Raw genomic sequence first — 17931 nt, 5'->3', positions numbered from 1 at the left:
CAATAGGAAAAGAAGAGATAAGCTGAATCGCTACAATGTATACCGGATCTCGACTGCGCTCATCTGATTGCAACTTGCCAAATCCGTCGAGATTAGGTGTTTTAAACTCGCTATTTCCACCTAATTTACATGCCGAAGACAAAAAAAGTTGGATTCGTGTTTGTATACGTCAAATGTTTTGACGTTAAAGACAAAGACGATTGAACAGGAGCAACAGAAGAAAATGAAGGCCTTGAATAATTTAGTCTTTTTTGCTAGCTGGTACGTGCGTACACGCAAGGAACACGATAGACTTTCCAAATGAACCACAGTGATTCGCGTTTTTTTCATAAAAACAAAAGTTTCAAAGGGCCAAGGAAATATGTTCCGTGATTTCAAATACTGGACAAGTCTAGCCGATCAAAAGAGCTTCATCTTGAATTTCACCGATACAGAACTACCAGCTCAGTGGATGAACAAGATTTTGTGTGAATATAAAAATGTATCATAATCATAACTGCTCTAAACAGATTAATATCTGCACTTCAATTTATTAACCTGACTCTTGAATGAAAGCTTGCTTTAATCAGTGACAAACGAACCGACTTGTTTTCTGTTGATGCTTTTACGGAAAGGTTTAAAAAGTAGCCCAATAGCACCAAAAGCTAAGACTAAAACAAAAATTTCAAATTTCAGTCTGCAAAATGTTGAAAAAGCAATCAGTACCGGCAGAAATGAAACCAAGGGCTCGAAATGCCGTGAGTCAATATCTCTGTTTATCTGACTTTATTAAAAACTGGGTCACTTGATAATGCGATTCCAGAGGTTTGATTGGTTTAGCCGCCAGCCATTATATCATTTCCGGGAAATAGCGGTCATGAAATCGTCTTTTGGCTTTCTCACAAATGAAATCAGCAAGATCTAGCAGTATTTCTTGGTTGTTTTCAATAAAACAATTATTCCACTCGCGTTTGAGATGGAATGATTATAGCCAACTCGGCTCTGTGCACCCCGTTAGCTATCTGTCATCTCATGCATATCCAACGCGCGCTCGTGGAATAATTGTTAACCCTTTAACACCTAATATCAAAGGACAAATTCTCCTAACTTGCCCCATATTTTCGTTATAAACGTACTGTGGAAAAGTTATTAAAATATCAAAAAAATCCACCTTGGGTGATCATATCCTTAATTCTCATGACTTTATGGGTTGAATAAGCATTCATATTACAAGGAGAAATTTGATGCTAATCACTGTTACGGCTTGGCTTAAATGGTAATAGAAAACAGCATCTTCAACGTTTCGTGCCAAGAGGGCGAGGCCGTACGTAACTGTTTAAATGCCCGTTCGTCTTCATTTCCACGACGAAACATGCTTCTATAGTTTGAAAACAGGCTGTATCTCTCTGTATTAAGTACGGCAGTTTGGTAAAGAACGGCCATCAAACGGCCATAAAGCAACCGTTGAGACATAAAAACTAGTTAGGCTTACAGTTTACACAACTATTCTACATGGCAACTTTGGAATTCATAATTTATAATTGTAATTTGGGGGAGCCACATTTCCTCTCTTGCAGTAAGGAACTGAATTGCGGAGGAACCAGAGGGTGAGATCGCACGTCAGCATAGAGAAGGCGCCTCTGGCTGCCGCCTCAGTCCATATATGATCTCACCCCACCCACCAAGACCAATGACGGCTCTAATCAGATAGACCATGACATCAGGAACCCCACACTCTACTCTTTTCGAACATTGCCATGGGTTTTTTAACGTCCCACAGATTATTATTAGGAAGAAGTGTTGTGAGACGGGACCTACGGTTTATCGTCCTTTTCCGAGAAGACTAGACAGTTTAACCGTTTGCAGATCATGATGTCGTTTACAAAGGCAGCACTTTCTCCTCAGTAAACCCACGACCTCCCACACGGTAGTCCGGTACTCTACCAACTGAGCTAACCGATCGGCGGTATGCATCAGTATGTGAACGTTTTTTATGTCTACGCAAAATCAGATATGATGAAGGAAGGAAGGAAAGAAGGAAGGAGGCAACGAATTAAGGAATAGATGGATAAATGGATTGATGGACGGACGAACAGATGGATAGATCGATGATTAGAATGCCGATGAAAATACGAAAACTTAACACATGACGAACCTCTTGTAATGCAAATCAGCAAGAACAATAGCTTTTGCTCATTTACATTAGATCGGCACATGAAAAGTTCAACGTTTCAACCGGGTCAGAACGATAAACTGAACAAACAAAACTGTGTCTCGATGACTCTTCCCTTTTCTCATTTGGATTTCGTGCGGACGCGCAGGCTCGCTCCCACTTCTTTCTCGGCTAGGTATCTCAAGTGTGCCTCGATCAACTTACCCAAGCACCTGCTAAGTAAGCTGCATGAGCTGAATACGCGGAAGAAACTTGGATATGAAATGTCAAAATTACTCGACATAAAGATTAAACGGCTAATGCTCAAAACTCCTTAAAATCCAAAATCTTATTTCACGACCCGGTTTATTACAGACATTAATATTTCATCTCGGTTTCTTTCTTATATTCTCCAATTTTGTGATCAGTGGAGCATTTTGTAAACTCAAATAAATCAATGCAATCCATTCACGAAAGATTCGGTCTAACCCCTTCACACAGGTAACAAGAAGACATTGATAAAGTTCAGGGGTAAAAAATATATATTTTAGAGCAAGAAAATAGTCTGCAAGGTGTCAAGCTTCATATATCATGCCTTCCGGTAAGAATTCACAATTTAACGCGCCGTGAAAAATAAAATAAACACATTCATTAGCATCAGCAAATCCATGTTCTTATACCTTAACTCCTTTCCCAGCCCACGCTACGCACGCAATCAATATTCTAATGTCGAGATTTGAAAGTATAAGGCTCTTATAACTCGATCTTTTACTTCACTGAACAATTAACATTGTGTTGGTTGTAACCTTTTGTATTTTAGTCAAGTTTTCGCATTTCGCCATTAGAACCTTCTTTTGCTATTGTGTCACAATTAACGTAGCGTATTTATTTTCCTGGAACTCCTAAAACCCGATTTGCCAAAAAGGTGACCTACGAAAAAAAAAAACTAACGAAGTGCTTAATGAATTGATCCAGTTTGCATTTGCTGCGACCGTGATGCGGTAAAAATTATATTTCAGCTGAATGAAGACCAATTCGCAATACTGATCCGTCTGGTCAATTTTGTTTACCATGAGATTACCGGTGCCCGATCGATCTTCGGCGACTTTGTTTCCTCTTTTATAGCTAGGCACCTGCGCTAAAAGTAACTCATTTATGGATAGTCACAACGCTAACAGACGTTAATTGTGTTTGTCGAAAACCAGACGATGAAAATCAGTTCATTCGATGCGGTTCATATTTTAGTTTGTAGGAGTTTTCTTTAACGAAAATCTTTTTTGTTTCAGTAGCAGTGAGCTGCAATGGATGAGCCATTAGGTGGGTGATGAACTGATTTAAATAACAAAAGTACATGTCTTGTCGAGATGAGAATAACCTGCTTTAAATCCTGGCTTTGAAAAAATCTAATTTAATTTACATTTTCAGATTTTTCTGACAGATAGTAAATACGGATAAAGAAAACCCTTTTCAATTCCTTTTAGAAAAATTATAATCGCTGATACCACCACGGACATTCCATATCCAGCCTGCCTGCCGGGTAAATAAGAGAGATATTTTCCGTCGAGTGTTCACATATTTTTTAACTACCTACAAAGCATGCTGATTTATTTGTCTCACGGTGCTATCTTTTCAGTTGTCCTTGATCATTTGAATAGGCAGCGAAAAAAAAAAAAACCGAAATTTATACGGAAAACGCGCTTTTCGAACTTCGACAGAAGAGATTACTTTTATTGCTATTAATTTTTTGAAGAGTCAGGCCTTTAATGATTTTTTGAATCAACCAACGCAAAATTTGCCGGTTAGTGCCAAGCGCAAACAAACCAATATAGTCGAGAACTGAGTTTGAAATCTGAAGCGTAACAATAAAATAATGTTTACCTTGGTAATGACGAAAATAAGTGTTTCCGTATTTCGGGGACCTCCACAAGGTGCAGTGTGTTTATTTTTGTAGAGACGCGATGCGCTTAATGATACTATGAAGCGAGAGCGGGTGCCACGATTTGCTACTTTGTAGGTACAATGTGTCGGTACATTATATGTCACCATACACCACGTACTTACCAACCACCCGCCAACCGAAACGAGGTTCAGCACGCGAGAGCGAGGTGCGCGCTATGAAATACATATATTTAAGGCGGTGCCTACTTTTGTTACTGCGCATACGTTCTGTGCATCTCGAGATACTCGGGTTTCCTATGGGTGGTGCCTACTAATACAGGGATATTTTTGCGCGCTTTAAAACTATGCGGAGAAAGAAGACCTCAGCAAGTGCTCTTGGTATCCAAAATGGGTAACCATGCTTTTTTTTAGAGATAATAAAGCTTCAATTTGGTAGAAAACGCCACACATTGCTTTGTATTTTACGGCTTTTTAGAATAAGGATGGCTTAATTATCTCTTAAAAATGTGTGGGTATCCCCAAATTTCTTTTTGGATTCCAATAGCCCTTGCAAAGATCTGCTTTTCCCGCATAGTCATAAGCCGCACAAAAATACTTCGGTATTAGTAGGCACCGTCCTTAAAACAGCAACAAAGTGTTGATTCGCTCTCAAGACCGACAACAGCGGCCTACTCAGGCTGAGAAAGGCTCTAGGAATGAAAAATGAGATAGTCCAGCCTCATTTTCGTTTCATTGATGAGGGCACTGTCGCGAGTAGAGGGTAACTATATATATTCAAGAGTACGCATATAGAAAAATAGCTGCTATTTTATTGGAGTTCTTCATAATTTCCTAATTTTAAAAAAATGTAATATTGAATCTATAGATCACAAAATTCACTTCCCACCTGCCTATTTGGTATGCGAGTATCCAGACAACACACGGTGTCTGCGTCAATAATATTTACAGTTTAGCTAAACTACTTGTATTACTGTCCGAGGGCTATCTATTCAACGCCCACACCTTTTACGTACGATTTCTCAGAAAAAAACGTAACAAATTTGTCAAGTCGATTCCCCTATCACTGGACACGTGCTTCCTTGAGTTTTTCAAACACGATTCGCCCCCGGTGTTCATTCGGGAGGTCACTAAGAACTCATACCCTGAATTAGGAAAAAAATGAGGGTTATTGTTATGCCAATGCTAGTTTCTACCCTCTTAATGTAATACAAGTAAATTAATAAACTAACAGCCAATTTCATTGTTGCTGTTGGTCGAATCTTTTGGACAGTAAGCTGGAGATTTATAATCGCGTTTACGGCAAACGCAAAAGTGAGATTCGCGTTTATGTTTTCTTGAAGAAATTAGCACATAGATGAAAATAGGGAAAATAATTCTGGCCGTTGATGCTACTGACGCAAAACTTCTCGATTTTGCTGAGAAACTGAAAACAGCGAGCGGCAAATGAAGGATAAACATGGTCACGTGGTCATTTCTGCCGTTTGCCGTTTGCTGTAAACGTGATTCTAACTCTCTCTTATTAAACGACTCCTGGAGTGTTCCAAAAGGCGCTTTCTCACGGGAAACGTAACTTGTCAAAATCATGTTGTCAAACTTCTAAAACTTGCCAAACACATGCTTTCACCTGACAAACCTCCAAAACACTTCAAGGTTTGTTTAAACCCGAATTTGACGGCAATTTAATCTATATGCTTTGCTCTGTCTTTAAGTAAACAGCTCGTGTTTAACAAACGTTTGCGCGCCAGATGCATGTTTGCCAACCTCCAGAAGTTGTTGACAAAGTTGACGAGATTAGAGACAAGTGCCACTTGTCGCCAAACGTTTGCCAACATGTTTACCAACACACCGAAACCAAGTTGCATTGCCAAGCCAAGTTTCCATTTTTTTTTTATTTGTTGTGTAAAGACGTCATAAAACAATAATGAAATCGGCTGTGAATTGTGCGATTTTCTCCGACAATTTTATAGTCGCAGGTAAGTTTATTACTAATATTAGCTCCAAATCTACCAGTTTCTAGATTAATTCTCGCTGTTTCTCGGTTTTGCGGCTGACAGCGTCGCATTCATGCTAGCATCATATCATAACAACGCGCAAACGTTGTAGCGAGTTTCAATGCCTTTAAAAAGATAATATTTACAACCGTGACCACCAATACAGCTCAGCTCAATTCTAATGGCTAAGATGATTCATCTTACCGGCCTTCTTCCGCAACCCACCCCCTCACCCTCAACCCTTACATCTACCTCTCCTATAGCTACCCCTCCCTCAAAACTAACAAGAATTCTTGCACAGCTTTCGTTTACTTCTTCATGTTAGCCTGCTTCACATGACTACACAAGTTGTGGACTGCACGAGGTCTTCGTCCTTGACTACATACTTTGTTGTTCTCATTTTGGCGGGTGTATGCTTCACTTGATCGTAGGCACTGAAACGAAAGAGCGCAAATACTCAATGTAAGTTAACCTACTTTTAGGGTAAAAGAAAGCAACCAGTCTATAATTCGAGTAACTTGTTGAGACGGATTTGACGTTACAGCAAGTTAAAGTAATCGTAACAAACGCTTGAAGTGAATTAACTTACTTCTTCAAAGGAGATCCAACGGCTTGAACACAAGACACTTCTAGTTTTGGTCTGAAACAACGTTTCTTGGCCTCTTGTGGCGAAAAAAGCTTAAAGAATAAATGCCACAAGATCAGACATACTGCAATGAAAACACGACCGCTATCTGCTGCATAATGTAGCCTCTGATCAGTGTAATAAGATGTTCTCCCCTACCCCCTTTTTTTCTGGCAACAGTTTATTTGCCTCATGGAGGGCCACGAAAGTGTGGTAGTTACCGTGTCAGTGGATGGTTGGACTCCTGATTCTGTATAGTTATGCTGTTTCCTTGGACAAGAAACTTTACTTTGCATTCACATTCACATTCTCTTTGCACCCTGGTGTATAACGGTAACGTCCCACACGAGTCCCAGGCCACAGGTCGCCCATATTGTCTGAGCGTAACCGGTGGCTATGGAATGAAGCTTCTCCCCCCGGAAGGGATGCTGGTCCATCCCTTGGGTACCCTCAGCAGTATGTAACAGGTACCCATTTATACTCGAATGAGCAACCTCGTTCCCAGAGTCCTCTCTCTTCCTCCTTTCACCCTCGGAGTGAGGTTGACGAATGAGGAGAGACAATGTGGAGTGATTTTTTTTATCTAAGGAAACCGAACGACGGGCAAGACAAGGCCAACCAACAACTACACTCTGCATCTCCACTTCTGTATAAAAGGCCAACCGCTTAAGAAAATCTAACAAAATGGTGACAAGGGTAAAGTTACCCTGCGAGCAGAGATCCCTTCGATCTTCCTAGAAAAATCGGGAAGAGGAAGGGTTAGCAGAGGTCCCTTCCTCTTCCCGATTTTTCTAGGAAGATGGAAGGGCTCTCTGCTCGCAGGGTAGGGTAAACTCTGCCATGGGCTTAGTAGTTGTATACTACAGAAACGAGTCAACTGGTCGTTTACTGTGTTGACCTTAACTTTAAGGTATCTAGGGAAGGTGTCTCCTTTTGCTAAGTACTGCGCATGCGTTCTACGCATCTCGGGATTGTCTGAGAAGCACAGGTTTCTTAACGACGGCGCGTGGTTTGTGACTATACGAGAAAAAAAGATGTTACTCGTGATCAACGATCATTGATAGCAAACTAGTAAGGGATATTGGAATCTAAAAAGAAAATTGCGGGAAACCACGACTTTTTCTGCAGCGCAGAACGGATCGGACCAAAACTCGAGCTACCGACCATCGCAAGCGAACATTGTAGGAACATGCCACGATGATGTCATCAGAAACAAACTAACCTCCATTTCACGGTTCTCCTTGAAAGATAACTTCCGTTTCTGAGCCCGCGTTCTAACAAAGCTGTGTCCAGCTGTCCCCTCTTGATCATCACCAGTCCCCTGTCCTGTCTCGCTGCTGCAGGTAGCTTCTTCTTCTTTACCAGTCAATTTTTTTGCATCTGTAACTAAATTGCTACAAGGAGTACTGTTGGTTTCGCTTTTGATCCACGGAGAGTTAATCACCGTCTCCTTGCTGCGTGCTCTTGTGTTTGGTGCTGTACGTGGTGTTGCTCTTATGAATGGGTTTTGCGCCTTGTTTTTCTCGCTTGCTGTCCAGGGTGGGGTCAGGTAGGGTTTGTTCAACAGCTCCTTACGCAGAGGATACAGGCTATCCTTGATACAAACTACAGGACTGGGACATTCTACACCGGAAGCCTGAAAATTGCGACACTAGTTAGCGGTGAAAACTGCCAGGAAACATGAGTTTAAAAGTTCATTACAGATGTCGCTTTTATTCCCAGGTGATACAGGGTTTTTCCTAGCCTGCGCCGCAGACGGAATCAACTGCTGGTCGCCTGCGAATTAGCGCCCAAATCTTTGTTCTAAAACAAGGATTTGGGACGTTATTTACCAGCGGTTGATTGCGTCTGCGGCGCTGGCTGGGTTTTTCCTAGGAATTTGTTTCTTAGGCCACTTTACATTGTAAGTCACCTTCGCAGGTTTCACAAAACATGAGATCTGCGGGCGAATTCCTCATGGATTTTCTTTTTTTTTTGGGGGGGGGGGGGTGGGGAGGGGAGGTTAATTTCTTTCTGTTGTTTATTATGCTGTGTAAAGTTGTTCTAACTTTTGAGTCTGTGGATGAAATCCTGAAGCGTGAAGCCGCGGTACTTTCAGGAGTGCACATCGGTATTTCACCTGGTCTGTTTTGTCGCCTGGGTCAGGCGACCAACGTTTGAGTTTGTGGTGACATAGAACTGAAGAAAGCTTACCTGTCTGATAATGCTGAGTCCCAAACGAGCTTTCTTGGCCGCGGATCTTGTCAGTGGAGTGGACCTTTTTAGTAATTCATTGTCCTCTCTGTGTGGTTTTCGTAAGGAGGCTCGGCATGTTTTTAGGTTACTAAAACCAAAGTAAACGAGACTTAAGGAACGAAAAATTCCACTTTTTCCAACACTTTTTCCGAATATCTCAATTTTTGTTTCTTTCTAGAGATTGACGAAAAGCGACGAAAGTGGACTCAACGACGACGGCAACGGCAGCAGAAACGTCACTATTAAAATGAAATGATTTCGCATTTTTTCAAGTGTCGGTGCCGAATTTTCCTGGAGTTGAGTTGAATTCTTGGAGACGGCTCCCAAGTTTAGAAAGAGAAAGAAAAATTCGTCATCGTGTGCTTACGTCCTCCATATAACGTCCCATCAGGAAATTTCAAGTCCCAATCCATCAGTATTCTCCATACATTTTTCAACCACAAAAGTTTTGCGATTTGAAAACTCATAACAAGATCTTTGGTAAACAGAAAACATAACACCACCACGCGAACTAACCTTATAGCATCCCTAATACATCTGAACCAAGTAATGGCCTCCATTTGAGACTTGGAATAAAGAAGCAAAGATTTATCTTGACAAGTTATCTGCAATAAAAAAAAATATCCAAACAGTAGAATGACCATTTCTTGCCTTACGTCCCACGTGAAAGCAAGCATAGATGGGTAAATTCTGTGTTTAAACAGCTTACTTTGAACAGTGCCCCGGCGCCAGAAGCTTCCTTGTCGTCTATTGAACCGCCTAACACTTGTTCCAACTCACACTCGATCAGAGGTAACACACGACGGCACAGGTACGAACTGTGTCAGTGAAAATTGACAGTAAGCAACAGGCATCCCACCTCGCGCCTTTCACGCACCGTCTCAAATATTTTAAGGACGGTACCTACTTTTGTTACTGCGCATACGTTCTGCGCACTTCGAGACACTCGGGTTTCCCATAGGTGGTGCCTAGCAGGGATATTTTTCGCACTTTAAAACTATGCAGAGAAAGCAGAACTTAGCAAGTGCTATTGGTATCCAAAAAGAAATTTAGGGGTAACCATGCATTTTTCAGAGATAATAAAGCTTCAAACGCCATACATTGCTTTGTATTTTACTGTGTTTTAGAATAATTGTTGCTTAATTATCTATAAAAAATGCGTGGTTACCCTTAATTTTCTTTTTGGATTTCAATAGCCCTTGCTAAGATCTGCTTTCCCCGTATAGTCATAAACCACACAAAAATACTTCTTTATTAGTAGGCACCGTCCTTAAGTTAATAACTGACAGGCTCGTCTTTGGTTCATTTGACCGACTACGGTAACCGTTTTTTTTCAAGTTACGCCGTACCCAACCTCTCTCTTACTAAGTAACAGTAGGGTTGGCATGCAGTATGACAAGTACGGCGTATGAATCAGTGGCAGAACCAGGTCATCGCGTAAGGTGGAAGCCCGCGGGTGGTTGTGCGAGGACGCGAAGTGAGACAAATACAGCTAGAATTAAAATGTTTGCCCGGGCCTTATTTTCTCTGAGAATAAGTTAGGGGCTTGGGTCCGACGACCCTCTCCACTAGATTGAAGCCGTCCAGTGTCGAACAATGCGAAAACTTTTGCCTCGTCGGAGAAATGCTGATTAAAACTTCTGCCGAATCAATACTGTATGTTACAGCACCAGGGAGAGGAGAGGTACGGCGTCTTAAACAGACATTAATGGCCAAATTTACCAAACGTAACGCTTTCATATTCTTTCAGTAGTATTAACGAAGTAAAGTCAGCGACGGTTGGAAGTAGTAAAAGCACGATCCGGCAAATAAAGCGATGATTCAGACATAACTTTCGTGAACACTAACAAGCAAAACAAAACATTTTTGAATGATTTGTCCAAAACTAAAGGCACGACTCACCTACCAGAGAAACTTTGCAAGCGAACGCCGTTTTAAAAAAAGTAGAATTCTAAGACTGACCGAAAACGTATTTGATAACCGACGGGGAAAATAAATTGCGTTCGTACCTTTGCTCCTTGTCCATTGAGCCACTCTTCTTAGCGTAAAGAAGAATGTCCGAAAACAGAAAGAACATTCTTTCCTGGGATCCTCGGCCGCAGACCTGGGGACGAAAAACACGTGGATGATTTGGGCCAAGAATGTGCACGTGGCCAAGGACATGCCCATATAATGGACGTGGCTGAGTGACGCCACATTTATAGGTTCCCAAGCCTCGTTCAGATAGTGTGGAGCCGCGCGTTGATGCAAAGCGAATAATAACGATGAGAAGGACTGGGGAGAAAAAGTTCTTTCGCCCCTCTCCCCAGTCTTTTCTCGTTTTTTTCCCACCCGCAATATTTTTCGTCGCCTATTTTACTTCGCGCGCATAGCAATTTTCTTCGCGTCGCTCCTTACTAATCTGAACGCATGGAACAGGCTTTGGATTCCCACCTGGCTGAATGAAGCGACACCCATAAACAGTTAAGAGCTGTCTATATACGATAGTGTTGAAAGTAAGGGAAAACATTTTCTGTATGTTTTCCTTTGGCGTTTTCCTTGGCGTAGGTGGAGGAGGAAAGACACCATCAGGAAATACAAAATTCCTAGAAGTTTTGATTGCTTACTGGCGTTATCTGGATTTGCTGTAAATTGCAATAGGCCATTTCCGAGTTGCTGTGAACCTCATTATGAAAGATAGGCTAAGTGCAAAGATTTTATCATGAAAATTAGTTTTCATTCATATGCAAACAAAACTAATCTTCAAATGAAAAGCTTTGCACTTAGCCTCGCTTTCATAATGAGGTTCACAGCAACTCGGAAATGGCCTATTGGCCAGATGCAAAATAAAACTCTTTGTTCAACTGTACCTTCAACAAAGGCCCTTCTCTAATAAACAGCCTCCCTAAAAGAAAAAAAGGAATAAAATGCATGAACAGAGAAAAATACTGTAGACATGGCGATAATTGCATGATGAGTAAGTCCCACATTTGCAGTTTTTAGATTTAAAATCACCTGGAGCCAGAATTTTCGGAGCGCCCTCTCCAGTCAGTGCGTTCTGAATTGATAGCATTTTCTGAAAATTCTCACGCTGACGAATATTTTCATTGATGTGATGTGCAACTTTATTGATTTCAACTGTGGCCTCTGAACAATAAAAGAAATACATGTTAGTATTTTAAAATATTGGGTTTTTTTTATTAAATTGTGAATTTTTTTTAAAATCGACTTCCTATGTAAAGGACTAGATTATTGTATATTTTGTAAACTGAGGATAAAGGTACAGTCGTACTCAAGCCAAAGTGGCCCATAAGGCCAGAGCTAAACCTTTAAGCCCTAACAGTGATCAGCATCAAATTTCTTCTTGTAATATGAATGCTTATTCAACCCCTGAGGTCAAGAGAATTAAGGATATGATCACCCAAGGTGAACTTTCTTGATTTTCAAACGACTTCTCCATAGTACTTTAAGAAAAGTATGGGGACAAGATACGAGAATTTCTTCTTTGATATTAGGGGTTAAAGGGTAAAAGTGGATTCTGTAGCGTGAAGCAACCAACAGTACTACTAATGATTCCCCCTGGATGGGATGCTACTCCATTGCAGGGCTAATTCCCTCAGCGGCGGGTCTAAAACGCAGGTCACAGGTCATAGGTAACAGGTTACAGGTACAACCCTAAGCCTAACCCTTATCTTGGGTTAGGTTAGGGTATTAATGTTGTACCTGTAACCTGTTACCTGCGTTTTAGACCCGCCGTACCCTCAGCAGTACATGTATATCGCCAGGAGCCAGATCCCAGAGGGTAATGGGCTCCTGATATTGCTGGTGCCTATTAAGGTATACTAATTTAGAAATACAGAGACCAAGCGAGCCTCTGAACCACCAACAGTCTAATCTTCATCAAACTGTCTGATTGGAAATCCACCACACTTTCTCAAACTACTGCAACACCATGCCTTTACATTGCCTTTTTGTAAACTGAGCAACAGGAAATATTTTTACCTTGCAATTTTTCAAAATCAAGATGTCCCCTTGGTGTTTTGTTCAAAAGGCTCTCAAGTAACAACTTGTACCTAAAGAAAATTCAAATTAGTTTGCATTTGTTCGTAAAAAGAAAATGCACAATTTTTATGCCAACTCTCTCAGGTCTAAATATTTTTCATTTATAAAATGCCAGTGTCAGTCAGTTGTGATTTAACATCTAAATATATATAAATACCTTGGAACTCTCTGTACTGGAGTAATCAAAAGGGCACCTAGTGTTAATCCTTTGCATTCTTCACGCATTTCTTGAGCTTTCTTAAATCTGGCAAACTCGCTGCTCTTCTTTTCCCATTCCTGCAATTTCCAAATGAAAATCAAGTGCACAATATGAATCAAAGGAATTTAATTTATAAATCAAGGGAACCCCACAATAAACAGCATGGACATACTGTAACACAGTTGTAATCGGTCAAAAGAGGTCTTAGTTCAATAGGCATTTCCTCCCGCAGCTAGAAACAAAATCTATGTCCGTTACTGGGGGCTTAACTTTATTTTGTTGTTTCAACATTCATTTAATGAGTATCACTCCAAACTAAACATTGACAAGGATCAAAGTGAACTCAGACTGCTTCCAGAGTACTTCAAAAACTCATTAATAATTCATAAGCCCATTGACCTATCAAATGGTCGATAAAACATCGCATAAAGTGGTTTTAAAACCGGATAAAATCTCCTCCTTATTAGTATTTCCAACGTTCACAAAAACATCATTGTTATGAACTCTCTTGACACTGTGCACGCTTTTCCAGGAATGTTTTTGAAGCCGTTCAAAAATCTCGCAGCACGTGTTTTCAGGTTTTATCAGGTCTAAAACCACTCAGCTGCTCCTCATGGTTTTAAATCTTGATAAAACACTGCTGCTTGTGTTTTAGACATTACTTCTAAACTGAAAACTTTGGTTGATGTCTGCTTTAAAAAAACTGCATCAGTACTCACTCTGGTATTTCTTTCTCTATTTTAAAATCTTCCTTAACTCACAGTGTGCTCAAAACACTAGAGTAAGAAATTTGGCGTTAAGTTTATGCTAAATATAGTTACATTAAATTTATTTTTTAAGAGTGCAATAATTGTACCTGTAATTCAGCCTGAGCTTTAGCAAAGTTGTTGGCATAGGTGCTGTAGAGTTTGATGAATGGTGCCATGGACAAAAATGCATCACCAAGATCTAATGTTTCCATGTGACTCAACAGTTCCCTGTTTACTGCCTGAATTGCTTCAATGTTCGAGAAAATGGTGTTCAGCGCATTTTGTGGAAGGATACATGCAACTTGTAATGGTGCAAGAAACAGCTGAAAATGAACATTTGGATATCAACTGAAGTTAGTTTCATTTTGTCAGGTTGTTTTACACCTTAATAAAGTGATTTTCCTGAATTGTTTTGATTTTTATGTTCCCATTAATTATAAAATTAATTTTTAGATTCATATGAATTATATCTTTTAGTTTTTCACTGAAGCACTCACAGATCCCAAAACTCCAATTGTCGACCCACAGAATAAATCTGCATAAACAACTTATTACAGGTTGCTAAGGAACCATATACAAGTGAGAGGGATCTCAAAATTTGACAGTCATAGTTGTCAAATCCTCAATCAGCTGAAAGAATGATTATCATAAAATAAACCTCTCTCTCTTATGAGCCAAAGCCACCAGTTCATAACCAAACTAATATGTTACAATATATTAACATTAATCAAAGGATGAGCTTTCGTGATTAATGAAATACTCAATACTCAGACAGTGGAAGGCTATAAATATGAACTCTAGCCGCAACCTAGGTTGAAATGACTAACAAATACATGTGTTTAAAAGGTGATATTGATAAAGTAGATCACAGCATTTAGGCAATTTAGCTAGTAGGAGGTTATGCGATATTGACATCATTTTACTCACGGAAGTGACAGCACGCAGATGGTCTTGGTAGGTCTTTTCTGTGGCAAAAATCTCATTGATGACTTTTTTTCTTTTCCTTGCAAGAGTCTGAGTGCGAAGCATGTGGTTTAACTCTGCAGAAATTGCCTGACTTGTTTGTGACAGTTGAAGAGACAGAAATTTCTTGGCATTGTGCACTGTAAGGAAAACAGCTGTTAATAACTTGTGTTTAAAGCAGATACCCTCAAGATTCTTTAGTTAATAGTGAGCCCAAGAGAGAAAGGACGATCTGGCATAGTTATAATAATATTGTTTGAAAATTAATGGCGGCGCCTACTTTTGTTACTGTGCATACATGTACGTTCTCTGATCTCAAGATACTTAGGTTTCAATGGGTGGTGCCATAGTTAGTGGTGCCTACTAAATTTTATACAGGGATATTTTTGTGTGGTTTAACACTATGCAGAGAAAGCAGAACTTAGCAAGTGCTCTTGGTATCCAAAAAGAAAATTGGAGGTAACCACACATTTTTCAGAGATAATTAAGCAACAATAATTAAAAAAAGTAGTAAAATACAAAGCAATGTATGGCATTTGTTTCCATATTGAAGCTTTATTATCTCTGAAAATATGTGGTTACCCCCAATTTTCTCTTTGGATTCCAATAGCCATTGCTAAAATCTGTTTTTCCTGCAAAGTCATAAACTGCGCGCAAAATTACTTCTGTATTAGTAGGCACCGTCCCTTAATTAATTCAGCTGCATTATTTTATAAAGTTTGAGGTGTCACTGCCAGCTATACACAAACACTGCATTGTTAACCAGACACCCAGGAGGGAGGGATTCACCTTGCAATTTTTGGTTGGGGGGAGGGTGGGGGGTATGCGGCCCGGTTCTCCAAACCCTCACACTTTTACGGACAAAAATATGTAATTTTTCCAGATTTTATCGGACTAATCGTCCGTTATAGAATCAATTGAAATTTGGTATTTGTTCATTGGTTTGCGCTTTTAAAAGCTATGCTCGTTGAAGCAGCGTTTGATTGTGACTCTAATTATGTAGATTTAGAAGGTGCCAGCGAAGACCCCATAACATGAGGCGGCTTTCGATTTGGCAAAGATTTCCGCACAGCATACAGTAAGTCTTTGTTGAAAGGAAACAATAGGGATAACAATAGCGCGAACAAGATTTTGCGAGCTCGTTTCTATAAATCGATGATTATCGATTACTCAAAACGAACCTTTTTATCGATTTCCGATATGATTGACTAATTTCTGTCGGATTTTATTGAATACAGTACAGTCGACTCCCGATAACTCGAACCTTCAAGGGAAATTGAAAAAAAAATCGAACAATCGGGACTTCGAGTTATCGAGGGTAAAATTATATAGAAGATGACCTGAAAGGAAAGGAAAGTTGGTTCGAGTTAGCGCGAGGTTCGAGTTAGCGAGGGTTCGAGTTATCGGGAGTCGACTGTATATAGATTATCAATTTTATTGATTTGCTACCCCGGCTTTAAAGGATTTTATCAATATGAAGCTTCTATATGCTGAAACTGCTGTGTTAGATAAACTAACTCTTCAGCTTAATCAAACTTTTCACTCCCTGTGTGATAAATGTTTACTCTACGTAACGATGTAATTACAAATTTTGGCAAAACCACACAAGATCCCAACAAGGTAAGCTTGAACTGCAGATGCTATATAGTCGATGACATCGCGTTTCGCGAGTATTGCTTTGATCGATTACGTTCTCAGTATTAAAATTTTGATAAAAAGATTTCAACATAAGTTATGAGCTTTGACATAAATACTATTTATTCATACTCACACTTTGGACGAAACGGACTTCCAACGCCGTTGACCGTAGCCATGATGTGAGCAATTTAAACTTTCCGAAGGCGTGCGAACAAAATTGAAAAACAAAAGCTGTAGTGAATTACGTTTGAACGCTTTTCTGTAGACCAAGCGAAGAATTACAGCATATAAACGCTTGAAGATGCCAAGATTTCGTCGCAAAACAACGAATATTCAAACGTCCATCAAAGCACTTCATTCAAACTTCCCACTCTCCGTGTAACGAGTGACCTGGGTACTACGATAACTCCGCTGATCAAGAGACGCGTGGATTCGGAATATAGTCGTCGGCTTTCCTGCTCCAAAACAAAAGTCGGATTTGGCAAACATCTCCACTATTGCATTATTGGCGGAATTGTCAACAAATTATTCCCCCGCCCGCCACCCCCCCCCCCCCCAAAAAAAAAAAAAAAAAAACAGGAATAATCCCTGGATGATGCCAATGATGCGATAATTATGTCCCCCACCGGCTGCGGGGAAAGTTCGGAAACGCTCTGCCAGAAGGTTATACCCTTCTCTTTCATATTACCGAAATGGTCGTCTTTTTCACACACATAAATAAAAAAATTGAATCCCTTTCTTGTATACTCCTCAAGGATACGCCAAGGCAAGGAGAGGAGAACTTTCCCTTCGCGCATCCAACAGTGGTACAGCGGGATTATACGGGGAGACTCCGGCCAAAATGAAAGGGTGCCTTTTTTAACCTCGTCGGTACGAAAAGGTTAAAGGTAGACAAGGTAGAAGAATAACTTTGCAGCGTCATCGCCCTCTCCCCTAGGTCTTTGGCTGTGTACCGTGCCCGCTCGGGGTGGAGAATTTGAACCCTTTTGGCCCCAGGAGGAGGAAATTTCAACAACCTAATCTTCAAAACTCCAAATACACGGGTTGGGATGTTGAAGTTTCGAATTTGCCGGCGCTCAATCTAGTCCAATCTACACAGTGGCGTTACAATTTCTGCCAAGAATTTGTCAGAATTCCTGCCCATGATCAGTTTGACCCTTCAGAAATTCCGTTCGCGTATCTTTGAGGTATGGGAAAGGAGTGCAATTTTCTGCTTTTTGTATGTGAAGACCGGGATACCCCTTTTCAGTAAAAATTATGTGACAGAGTAAGGTGTTGAACTTCCATCCGGGAATTGCCTCCCTGTATGAAACCTCCATTTCACAAATAGTCATCAGGCATGCCAACTCCCTAAGCAAGAACGTTTAATCTTTCGGGGATGGAAAATAGGAGGGTCTGTGGAGGGCCCTTTATAACGCACTAATTGCCAAGCAAAGATGGCACGCGAGCAAAAAAGAAAA

The 17931-nt window shown here is 40.4% G+C and overlaps 1 protein-coding gene across 1 annotated transcript; it reads right to left on the bottom strand.

Moving 5' to 3' along the window:
• Window positions 1–4819: 4819 nt before the first annotated feature.
• Window positions 4820–16842, bottom strand: LOC146479294 (rho guanine nucleotide exchange factor 39-like). Its single transcript, XM_085110927.1, has 14 exons — window positions 16605–16842; window positions 14798–14973; window positions 13978–14193; window positions 13080–13198; window positions 12863–12933; window positions 11876–12007; window positions 11731–11765; window positions 10891–10985; window positions 9591–9699; window positions 9398–9486; window positions 8840–8969; window positions 7869–8282; window positions 6611–6699; window positions 4820–6455 (listed from the first exon to the last, which is right to left on the bottom strand). The coding sequence occupies exons 1-14, from the start codon at window positions 16645–16647 to the stop codon at window positions 6353–6355; spliced, it is 1821 nt and encodes a 606-aa protein (XP_084967053.1). The 5' UTR covers window positions 16648–16842; the 3' UTR covers window positions 4820–6352.
• Window positions 16843–17931: the final 1089 nt, after the last annotated feature.

Source organism: Pavona decussata, unplaced genomic scaffold, assembly GCF_977016875.1.
Source record: "Pavona decussata unplaced genomic scaffold, jaPavDecu1.1 SCAFFOLD_59, whole genome shotgun sequence".
NCBI lineage: Eukaryota > Metazoa > Cnidaria > Anthozoa > Scleractinia > Agariciidae > Pavona > Pavona decussata.
The sequence above is the reverse complement of the archived record's forward strand: the minus strand, read 5'-3'. Positions and strand labels throughout refer to the sequence as shown.

Coding starts and splice junctions, on each gene's coding strand:
- LOC146479294 (XM_085110927.1), bottom strand. CDS start 16,647: ATGGCTACGGTCAACGGCGTTGGAAGTCCGTTTCGTCCAAAGT. Junction 11,766..11,875: donor TCCGAAAATTCTGGCTCCAG/GTGATTTTAAAT, acceptor TTTTTCTTTTAG/GGAGGCTGTTTATTAGAGAA. Junction 8,283..8,839: donor GACTCAGCATTATCAGACAG/GTAAGCTTTCTT, acceptor CGCAATTTTCAG/GCTTCCGGTGTAGAATGTCC.